The following is an 11,805-nucleotide window of genomic DNA, read 5'->3' as shown; positions in this document are numbered from 1 at the left end:
GTTGTGCAATTCATCCTCATAAATAATATAGTTAACAGAACGAAATAATGTACAAAACTGATATTCTAGTCAATGTGTCGGAGCAGATAGAGGTGCAGACAGACAGACAGACAGACAGACAGACAGACAGACAGATGCATTAATTGTCCACTAGGGAAAGTTGTTTTCATAGTAAAACATTTCTTCATAAGCTACAGAATTATGGTATTCATGCATATGCCTTTAGTTTGTTTTATCTTTGATAAAACAGGCTACAGCATACGGCGTTTGCCGCTCACGTGCCTTTTTGGTATTAGTAACGCCCACACTGTGCCCTCCAAACAACACTTTTCTCCTCTTTTTCACCTCGCCAACGATAACTTCTACTTCACATTGAGTAAAGCTACGTTTTTTTGATTTCCTCTCTGTGTTTGCCATGGTTTACCAATCAATGAATATTCATTTGTGGGCGTTTTCACGGACTATTTATGGCCAACTATGGGCGTGTCATGAAGCCGCAAAAGCTGCGCTGCATTTAGAATTGGTTGTGATTTATTAAGGGAAAGATGCGTAGGATGTGCGTGCGCACGGTTTTAGAAATCCGAATATTTCTGTGCGTACGCACGTCCTATGTTTCATCCGTACGCCACTTCTGATGCAAATCCTACGCAAAGTTTTAGAAATGAGGCCCCTGATCTGCATCAGACAAGCCAGTTTCCAAGCTGAGATCAATAAAGTATCTTTATCTGTTCTGGTCTGAAGAAACCAGAATTGTTCCAAAAACAATTCATTCATTCATCTTCTTCCGTTTTGTCCCTCTGGGTCACGGGGCTGCTGGAGCCTATCCCTGCTACTTGTGGGTGAAGGCAGGGGACACCCTGGACAGGTCACCAGTCAGTTGCAGAGCCACAATCACACACCCATCACTCTCACACCTATGGACAACAGCATGTTTTTGGATGGTGGGAGGAAGCCGGAGAGAACCCACGCATGCACGGGGAGAACATGCAAACTCCACACAGAAAGGTTCCCCATTGATGTTCTGGTTCAGGACTTGAACCGGGGGCCTTCTTGCTGTGAGGCAAGAGTGCTAACCACTGCGCCACAATGCAGCCCAAAAACAACTGCTTTCATGAAAGGCTGGAACCACCACAGCGCCATCTAGTGGCTGAAAGGATTTCAAAACTTGATCAACTGGAACGTTTCGTTTCATTTGGGATCTTTTTTACACTCATGTTGGTTTATTACGGACATTTTCTCTGAAAGAACATTTGATTCTAAAACTGCTTCATGTGGAGGTGGAACCATGACCTGATTTTTAAACATTTTATTGCAAATATTCCAGATAATCACAGTAAATGACACACTAACATGTCTAATTTAAACAAACAGGTTGAGGACCAACAAAATATTAACCCCCCCCCATTCCATTGAGGTGTTCTCCCTACCATGACAAAGGTGGAAAGATTTCATGTAATCCATGGACACCAGTGAAGATCACAAATCATTGAAGAAAAAAGGTTCAGTGCACTGTCTAGTGGGTCTAGATGACCCCACTCCCAATGGTAAAGTGCCTAGGATAGCCCAAGGGTTAAGGAGGCTTAGTGTCCTGACAGGTGTGTCCACACCTGTCAGTTCAAACGCAGAGGTTTGTGTCCAGACATGCGTCACGGTGCGTCCTTTCACAGGCCCCTCCCCCATAAACACACATTCACACTGTGAGCATCACAAATGAAACATGTTAGTCAGCTTGTAACTGGGGGGGGCAGCCCTTCTGTTAACAGTCATGTGACCTCTGCCCCCCTCCCCTAGCTGGACTGGATGAATTCTTCCATCCATCAGAAAGGATGGGAGAAAGCTCTCCCATTCTGGGGCGTTCAACCAACAACCAGGAAACATGAAAATGAAGCTTTTATTAGTCAGACGAAGCAAACAGGAGAACATCTGCAAGAACCTGAACAAAAACCTTTGATCTCCTCCATCATCAAAAACACAAACAGACTATTTCTTCTTCTTCTTCTTCTTTCCGCCCTCCCCCTGCTGGGAGTTGGGGTCTCCCCCTCCGCTCTTCTGGGTCCGAGTCTTTAGCTTGGGGATCATTTCTGCCACGTACACCATCACATCTTTACCTGAAAGAGGGCACAGCAGCACACCTTTACCCGTCTGCTGTCCCGCTGAAAGACGGACGGCTAAACGTTAGAAAGCTGAGAAAAGACAAAAACGACAGAAAGGAGGAGAACTGCTGATGGATGAAAAGAAAAGAGAATCTGAGGCTCTGATAAGAAACCATAACAGGTGTGCTGCTCTAATGCAGCTGGTCAGGGGCCGTGGCCACACCCAACAGGTACCAGTGGACATGCAGCTCCACTCACCGCAGAGCCAAGGGAAAACTCCTGACCTGGTGACCTTTACCAAAGAAGGCGGAGCCTCTAAAACTGCTGCTTCATGCCGAGCGTGACCCGAGTCATACGACTTACGACACTTGAACTTGTCCTGACAGAGGCTGCCGTCGGACTGCTTCAGCTGGACCCGGACCCGGCCTCTGAACTGGACGTCCCGGTTCCACTCCCTCGGGTGCATCTTGTTCTGGAACAGCAGAATAATCCTGACCCCACTTCACAAAGGTCATTTCCCAAAGATCCCAGGTTTTCAGGCTCTACCTCCACATAGACGTTCATCCCCGCGGCGGTCAGGACATCTCTAATCTCGCCGCAGGACGGATTCTCCACCGCCTGCAAACAGTTCCTCTGCATCTGTGAGGGTTCTGAGCCACGGATCAGCTAGGAGAACTCACCTTCTCTGTGGGGATCCGGCGACCTTCAGCCAGAGTCTTCTTACTGTTGATGTAGACGGGGTAGAGGCAGACGAACCTGCACAGCCAGAAAGCCTCGAGTTCAGCGGGACTCAAACCTCTGCCACCTTCAGGAACCATTCCGTTCCAGTGCCGTTAAAGCAGACATGAACTTGTGGTACCCCAGATCTAAAAGGTTCCTGAGCTTTCAGGACTTTGACAAAGATCTGGACCAAACCGTCTCCGGACCAGAACCAAAACCTGCAGAAATAATGTGGCTTCTAGAGAAACTGGTAAGAACTTTTAGAGAACTCTAAACCAAAAGAATAAAAAGGAAAAACCGAGCAAACTCCACATGAGCCAGAACCACCGTTTACACGTCACGCTTTAGTCTGTGCTCTACGGAAAACGCCAAGGGACAAAATAAACGTATGGACCGAAATCCTTTAAACCCGCGAGCGTTTCATTCATGCGTTTCAGACAAAATGTTTCTGTAATTAAGCGACTATTCGCACGTGCCTTGGGCGGGGTTACGGTTAAAAAAGGGCAGCAGTGCCTGCTGACCGCACGTATGATGTCTGACATGAACCGTTCTGGTCGCAGACACGGCACGCACACCATTCGTGCGAATAACTTCAGCATTTGTACTTGAATGAGACTTTTTCCACAACGAACTATCCCGTCACCGTGTGACGTCAGGCGGATTGTGTAGGAGACTTTAAATTGTTGACTAGTTTAAATACCAAACATGTTTTAAGCAGAAACAAGTGTGTTTTCACCCCACTAGCCTGAAATCTGCCCTCAGATCCTGATTGACGTGCAGCTGTTCTTACAGTTGCGGGTTCACTTACCTCTCTTTGTCCGCGGGGTTCTGACTCAGGTGGGCCATGGCTAAACTAAACCAAAAACTACTTTATGCTATTAGAAACGCATAATTACTCGACAGCAGCTTTAACGCGCAGCCTCAGTAGAGGGTCCTTCTTCGGAATTCAGCCGCATAACCGGCGGGTCATTGAGCACAGTACCGCCACCTACTGGTGTGGCGGGTTAGCTGCACCTTTTTTCAGCCTCGTCAGTGCGGCTTTTCAGCCCCAAGCTCCATAAACAAGACTTTCAGTGACATGCGTATTTCAATACATAAAATAAATTTGTGTTTGTCGGCATAACTTTATCCAAGATCAGCAATTTAGGAACTACAACGCAAACAACTATAAGATTATCAAGAATTAGAAGCCATCTCGTGTCCGGGATGAACAGCTTCTTTTTTTATCTCGATACAAAATTAATTAGTAGTACATTACTGCGTACTGCACGTGTAGCGGCAGAGACAGCGGGCAAAGTCCATGTTCCTCCAAAACATCCCAGACAACTGATTTAATCTCATCTACAATTCATCACAAATAATCTGTAAAACAGTGGGAATCGAAATTCTCCCTCCTCCCATAGGCAAACCAAACCATTCTTTAATGTTGAATAAAGAAGTCAGGGAAAGATGGAAACATCTTCAAAAGGCATCAGATTACAGATGAAACATTCTTGTTATAATTTTTTAAAGGCTTTATTTCCATCATTTACCCTTTTAAAATAACAGTACATAATGACGTGGGCAAAAGTTGGACCCCCTGCAGAATTGATGGCATATTATATAAGCAGAAGTCAGACGCTGATGCTGTAGTTCCTACAGTTTCCGCTTGGAGTCGCTGCGAAGCGGAGTATGAGCATTGCTTAGGTCCCCGGATGTTGTGAAAGCGGCTCCTTTAGCATCGGTTAGCCGCTGTGACCCGCCGCCTTAATCGGGGACCTCCGAGCTTTTTTAGCCCCATTCGCCCAGTTTCACTTGGTTTGCACGCTTTGTAACCTGCTGAGTTAATCTTAACATGGTACAATTGAATTGAACGGTGGTAACTGAAGGTGTTATCGCGGATCGTTGTCCGGTTTGGTGAGACTGGATCGTGAGTAAAGGCTCCAGCGGTTAGCGCGCAGGAACAGGCCCGCTTGGTTTGGGAAGCTAACACGGTTAGCGCAGCAAGCTGTTGTAATGGAAGACAAATCCTTCACTAAAGAACTAGATCAGTGGATCGAACAGCTCAACGAGTGTAAGCAGTTAACGGAAAACCAGGTCCGGACACTCTGCGAGAAGGTAAGCGCCCTGATGGCGTCTCGCTGCGGCCTCGACCGCACAATCGGCTGCGGCTAATACCTGGAACATGAAGGAGAGTGGTGGGCACAGTGTGTGGATGGGTCAACCCGTCTTATTCACATTTAGAACGGATGCCGAACGAGCTCTGAAAGCAGCTGTTTAGCAGAAATGTTGGTAAAAATCTGTTAACGACTTAAGTGGACGCAGGCTCAGAATGTTCACACTCGGTTTCCAGGATATAGACGGTCACGGAGGTAATCGGGGAAGTTTGTAAATGTTTTTTTCTGAGACGTTTCTTTCAGCCGCCGAAACCTTTGCGGTGTTGTAACGTGTTTATTCAGGCAGAGCCTCGGTCTGCGCCGCGCCCTGCTTTTATTGATCCGTGTTGCATAAAGACTCTCCGTCTTGAAACATCAGCGCCTCCCAGAATCGTCCCAGAGCTTCTGGTTCTTCCTCATTTTAACTCGAAGCAAAGAAAAAGTGACGTCATCGTGGCGTTTCCGTGGAAGGCCTGGGTCTTTCAGCGGGTCTTCATTATGTTACAGACTGAAGTCTGTGTATTGGCAGATTCTTTGTCAGTGTGGGGGTTTCTAACTCTTTTTATGCATAATCTTAATTTTCTAAACACATTTTACACCACAGCGCAGAAATAATCACCTCCATCTGTTGAAATACTTCACAGTTTCTGTGTGTACTGACGTGTACTCACAATGACTTACAGTACACAGTTTCTGTGTGTACTGACGTGTACTCACAATGACTTACAGTACACAGTTTCTGTGTGTACTGACGTGTACTCACGGTGACTTACAGTACACAGTTTCTGTGTGTACTGACGTGTACTCACAATGACTTACAGTACACAGTTTCTGTGTGTACTGACGTGTACTCACGATGACTTACAGTACACAGTTTCTGTGTGTACTGACGTGTACTCACAATGACTTACAGTACACAGTTTCTGTGTGTACTGACGTGTACTCACGATGACTTACAGTACACAGTTTCTGTGTGTACTGACGTGTACTCACGATGACTTACAGTACACAGTTTCTGTGTGTACTGACGTGTACTCACAATGACTTACAGTACACAGTTTCTGTGTGTACTGACGTGTACTCACGATGACTTACAGTACACAGTTTCTGTGTGTACTGACGTGTACTCACGATGACTTACAGTACACAGTTTCTGTGTGTACTGACGTGTACTCACGATGACTTACAGTACACAGTTTCTGTGTGTACTGACGTGTACTCACGATGACTTACAGTACACAGTTTCTGTGTGTACTGACGTGTACTCACGATGACTTACAGTACACAGTTTCTGTGTGTACTGACGTGTACTCACGATGACTTACAGTACACAGCAGCTGGAACCAGTCATGCTGAATTCACTTGGAGGTGGGGGGTTGCACACTTATCATGGACGCTGGTTTGGTTGCTGAGGGCCAAATGGACTCTGGAAACTGAGGGACAGGTCTATTTCCTGAAACCAGTTATCTTGTGCGTATGTTAACACACCCACTGGGTTCCTGCCGGGATGATCTAAGTTTAGGGTTCTGATGGGTGTGCACCGCTGTATGTGTAGTTGGCTAACACGCTAGCAGGTGATGGTTGTACTCATTAGCTGATAGCTTCTCTTTGATCGTAAGTTTCTGCCATCCGAGCTAAATCTGACATGGCAGAAGGCCGCCCTTCAGCAAAGGGGGAGAGCCAAACTTTTTTGACGTTTGTGGAACTCTGATTGTTTATTCACTAATGATGCCCCCACCCACCACAATACACTCCTGCTGAACTGCCGCTAGCTGGTTTTGTTTTCACATCAGGTTCAGAGAGGAAGTTGGTATTGTTCCTAGAAAGTTTTCTTATTTAATAACTTTTTATAATCTTCCTTTCTGGTCTTTTTGTTACTAAAACACCCCCCCCCCCCCAGCACACAGACGGGGCTGCACTGCAGCTGCTTTAGTTGGTTTTCAGCTCATTTTCTGATAAACTGGCATCACATTTTAGAGGAAGGTTTTTGGCTTGGTGGGAATTCAGCGATCTGCTCGTACTGCTGAACAGGAAGCTGCCAATAAATCCTCCCGACTAAACGCTCTTCTTCTTTCTCCTCTTCAGGCCAAGGAGATTCTGACCAAGGAGTCCAACGTTCAGGAGGTGAGTTCCAGCTCGCTAAACCGAATTCTGATCATGTGCAAACAATTAATTTTAAGGATTACGCTCATATTGTTGTTTTAGACCATTTATGTTTAGAGAATGGAGGTTTGATGTTCCCAGCTCTGCTAAGTCAGTCCGCCGGTCTCTCGCGAAGCGCAGATGTGAAAGCAGCAGCGAGCAAAGAGGAGCTACTAACCCTGCTCAGAAAAAAACACTAACACGCACCGCCAGACGTGCTCCTGTCACATGACTTCTGCTAGTTTCCTCCGTGTAGCTTCAGTTGAAAGAGATGAAGCAGCAGAACATGTGAGGATTTGTACCAGAATCCAGGACGACCTGGAGGACAAAACTGCTGGATTCACAGCAGCAACAGAACGTTGATAAAAAGGGTGGATTTGGAGACAGCGGGTCGTTACACACTGATGCTACCATGCTATGATACTAAATGCTACCATGCTATATGCTACCATGCTATGATACTAAATGCTACCATGCTATGATACTAAATGCTACCATGCTATAATGCTAAATGCTACCATGCTATAATGCTAAATGCTACCATGCTATGATACTAAATGCTACCATGGTATGATGCTAAATGCTACCATGCTATGATACTAAATGCTACCATGCTATGATACTAAATGCTACCATGCTATGATACTAAATGCTACCATGCTATGATACTAAATGCTACCATGCTATGATACTAAATGCTACCATGCTATGATACTAAATGCTACCATGCTATATGCTACCATGCTATGATACTAAATGCTACCATGCTATGATGCTAAATGCTACCATGCTATGATACTAAATGCTACCATGTTATGATACTAAATGCTACCATGCTATGATGCTAAATGCTACCATGCTATGATACTAAATGCTACCATGCTAAATGCTACCATGCTATGACGCTAAATGTTACCGTGCTATGACACTAAATGCTACCGTGCTATGATAATAAATGCTACCATGCTAAATGCTACCATGCTATGATGCTAAATGCTACCATGCTACATGCTACCCTGCAATGATGCTAAATGCTACCATGCTATGCTAACGAGCTGTTCCGTGTGTCATCTACATGTGATCACGGTTTAGTCAGACTTTGTTTTCACGTAGCGGATTTTAATACATGACGGATAAATGCAACATGACTTGATGATGACGGTCTCCTCAGGTGCGATGCCCGGTGACCGTGTGCGGCGACGTTCACGGTCAGTTCCATGACCTGATGGAGCTCTTTAAGATCGGAGGGAAGTCTCCAGACACCAACTACCTGTTCATGGGAGACTACGTGGACAGGGGCTACTACTCTGTGGAGACGGTCACGCTGCTCGTCACGTTAAAGGTAACCCTCGTTAGCAGACCTTCCTGCTGAGAGTGGGAGCGCCTGAGGAGGTGGGACTGCATCTGATTGTTGTCAGCAGTCTTCTGTGGTCACACCTGCACAACTGTCAGGTTTCTGCCAAATGGTAATATGGGAGGCCGTACCTGCAGTTGGAAGAGGTGTGTTTGTGTGGCAGAGCGGCAGCGGCAGTGTTGTGTGTTCCTTTCTGTGTGTTTCTATGTTTCCGTGTGTGTTTGTGTTTCTGTGTTCGTTTCAAGGTTTCCGTGTTTCTATGTGTCCGTGTGTGTCTGTGTGTTTGTGTTTTCTCTGCGAGTTGGCGGCTGTTTTAAGAAGAAATGTTCTTAAAGGTTACCTGTTTTTAATCTTAATGGTTGTCCGTTTTGGACCGCAGACACTTCTCCTGAATAAGGAAATTAATCTTGAAGTCGGTCTTTTCAGTGGCTGTAACTCCGCCCACCTCCTCAAAGTTTGCTGTAAAGGCGGAGTCAGAGGTCCCGCCTCTGCGTGCAGCTTTGTGGTTGTCGTTGGAGGACTTTAGTCTCGTTAACCAGATCGCAGAGGTCTTTCCTCGGTTTCTCCGGAGGTGTGCGATGTGTGATGCTGTGGAACCTGCTGGCAGCTGGCAGTGTTCATGTGAGGTTTCATGCGCAGGTTCGATTCCCAGAGAGGATCACTATACTGCGAGGGAACCACGAGTCCCGTCAGATCACACAGGTCTACGGATTCTATGACGAGTGTCTGCGGAAATACGGCAACGCCAACGTCTGGAAGTACTTCACAGACCTGTTTGACTACCTGCCGCTCACTGCGCTGGTGGACGGGCAGGTGAGAGCCGCTACACCCAGACCGTCAGGCCATGGAAGCAGGAGCTCTACAGACACTGTCCTTTGCTGTCCTTTCAGATTTTCTGTCTCCACGGCGGCCTGTCTCCCTCCATAGACACTCTGGACCACATACGAGCTCTGGACCGCCTGCAGGAGGTCCCGCATGAGGTACACGCTCCTCACTGGACGTCCCGCTCAAGTGTTTTGGGCCTTACGTCATTCCAATCCTTTGATTTGGAGTTTGTGCCGATACAGAGTCCTGATCCAAAACTTTTGTGAAGTACTTTAAAAAAAAACAAAAAAAAAAACAAATTAATGAACAGATCCATTTTTTCTTTTATTCTCCTCCTTTTATCATTCAACACTTCTACGATTAAGTAAATCCTGCAGCTATCTAGTACGAATAGTTAACTATAAACTAGTCAAAACTGCTGATAATCATGGCAGAAAGTTTGGGGACTGAAGCTTTAGTATCCTCAGAATTGTTGAACATTTTTAATCGGAACAGGAAAAAATCTCAGCGCCGTTTTCAATCCTGATGGTTTTTCTCTTAAAATCCTTTCGTAGGTCGTTGTTTACGTGACACTTGCCGTCAGTTGAAAACATTTTATTAAGAGTCATTGACCCGGAACTCGAAGCTGTGAAAAATTGTGGTGATTCGTTGATGAAATGCAGACTTCTAGTAGAGTATTTATCTGGAATAATAAGCTTGAAATGATGGTATAATCGGGTTAGGGTTATGTCCGATCGGGAGACACGTCTGATTTCAATCCAGTCTGCAACCGATCGATCAACTCCGGTTTGCGATCACGTGGTCGGAGCGGGACAGCCCCGACAGCAGCGTCCTCCTCTGCTGCAGAGCAGAAGGTAAGAGCTGCACAGGTTGGTGTTAATCTGACTCCCCCCACCCCCCAGGGCCCCATGTGCGACCTGCTGTGGTCTGACCCGGATGACCGCGGTGGGTGGGGCATCTCTCCCAGAGGTGCTGGCTACACTTTTGGACAGGACATTTCTGAAACCTTCAACCACGCCAACGGCCTAACTCTGGTGTCCCGCGCCCATCAGCTGGTCATGGAGGTGAGACTCCTCATACACACACACACACCCCCGGCTGTTAGGATGGATGGGCCGTTTGTGATCATGCACCCCCACCCCTCTGTCTGCAGGGCTACAACTGGGGTCACGACAAGAACGTGGTGACCATCTTCAGCGCCCCCAACTACTGCTATCGCTGCGGCAACCAGGCAGCCATCATGGAACTGGACGACACCCTGAAGTACTCTTTGTAAGTCCCACCCCCCCGGGTGTCTCTGGATGGAACATTCCTAGAGAGTCCAATCATCATTTCATCCAACGTGTCTCTGAATCGCACCTTTACTTTCATCCTCTCTCTACAGCCTGCAGTTTGACCCCGCCCCCCGCCGCGGCGAGCCTCATGTGACTAGACGCACTCCTGACTACTTCCTGTGAATGTCCTATTGTCCCCCATAAGTCATTCACCAAGCCCCGCCCCTGCCCCACCCCTCTCATTTTGAATGGAGAAGATGCATTGAGCAGATTCAACAGAGCGGTGATGTCACTAAAGCTGAGCTTCAGCCGCATGTTAACCTTCATCTTCTCCATCTGACATGTTTGAAAACAGGAGAATAAAAAAGTACCGACGTGGACCAAATGTGCCATATTTTGATCCTTTTCCAACAACTGTTTTTGTTTTTTAGAGCTCACTATATCCCCGCCCGTCTCCACCTTCATCCATCTGTGCTTTCTTTCTGTTGCCAGATCAGTTTAAAGGAAACGTAGGAGAGTTTGCTTCAGTAGAACAGCTCTGAGTTTCAGCTGTTAAGGCTGCAGCCAGCAGTCATCTCTACTATATTACTGTAATTTCAATGAAGACAACAGACATGTGAAATAAAATGTCCTATTGACAAACCGCTGCTGTCCGTCTGCTCTGTGCCAAACAAACTGACAAACCTGGATGACATCACAGGGGTTCACTGACACCTGGATGACATCACAGGGGTTCACTGACACCTGGATGACATCACAGGGGTTCACTGACACCTGGATGACATCACAGGGGTTCACTGACACCTGGATGACATCACAGGGATTCACTGACACCTGGATGACATCACAGGGATTCACTGACACCTGGATGACATCACAGGGATTCACTAGCTGAATTTACATGGACAAAAGTAATCGGAAAGAACGCCTGATCGGAAGAAAAATGCGTCATGTAAACACGCCGTTCGTAATACTCTGACTTGTTCGGATCAAAATTTCTTTCCGATCGAGATAGGTGGGTTATGCCGATTGTGGATTCGATCGTTGTTCATGTAAACAGTTCATTCCGATCGTGTGTCACTACTGCTCTGGTTTGACGTCATACATAGATGGTGTTTTGCTCCATAGAAGCTTTGGACCGACCTGCTGCGTAGATTTATATGACAGCAAGGATGTTTACTGTGGGACTCATTTACTTTTCTGGTATTTTCAACACTACTGCGCATGCCCAAATGATTTAGTGTGACCTTGTGAACGGAAAA

The 11,805-nt window shown here is 46.5% G+C and overlaps 2 protein-coding genes across 2 annotated transcripts; one reads left to right on the top strand and one right to left on the bottom strand.

The window, feature by feature from the left end:
- Positions 1 to 1,877: 1,877 nt before the first annotated feature.
- Positions 1,878 to 3,780, bottom strand: srp19 (signal recognition particle 19). Its single transcript, XM_004086436.5, has 5 exons — positions 3,622 to 3,780; positions 2,774 to 2,849; positions 2,640 to 2,711; positions 2,457 to 2,565; positions 1,878 to 2,108 (listed from the first exon to the last, which is right to left on the bottom strand). Exons 1-5 carry the CDS (start codon positions 3,657 to 3,659, stop codon positions 1,981 to 1,983), a joined length of 423 nt encoding a protein of 140 aa, XP_004086484.1. The 5' UTR covers positions 3,660 to 3,780; the 3' UTR covers positions 1,878 to 1,980.
- Positions 3,781 to 4,457: 677 nt separating this feature from the next.
- On the top strand, positions 4,458 to 11,185 carry LOC101157601 (serine/threonine-protein phosphatase 2A catalytic subunit beta isoform). Its single transcript, XM_004086437.5, has 8 exons — positions 4,458 to 4,910; positions 7,034 to 7,072; positions 8,262 to 8,432; positions 9,084 to 9,257; positions 9,335 to 9,424; positions 10,172 to 10,333; positions 10,423 to 10,541; positions 10,654 to 11,185. The coding sequence occupies exons 1-8, from the start codon at positions 4,809 to 4,811 to the stop codon at positions 10,724 to 10,726; spliced, it is 930 nt and encodes a 309-aa protein (XP_004086485.1). The 5' UTR covers positions 4,458 to 4,808; the 3' UTR covers positions 10,727 to 11,185.
- The last annotated feature ends 620 nt before the right edge of the window (positions 11,186 to 11,805 follow it).

The sequence above is a fragment of the Oryzias latipes genome, chromosome 9 (genome assembly GCF_053564925.1).
Source record: "Oryzias latipes strain Hd-rR chromosome 9, Olatipes_Hd-rR_3.1".
NCBI classification, from domain to species: Eukaryota; Metazoa; Chordata; class Actinopteri; order Beloniformes; family Adrianichthyidae; genus Oryzias; species Oryzias latipes.
The sequence above is the reverse complement of the archived record's forward strand: the minus strand, read 5'-3'. Positions and strand labels throughout refer to the sequence as shown.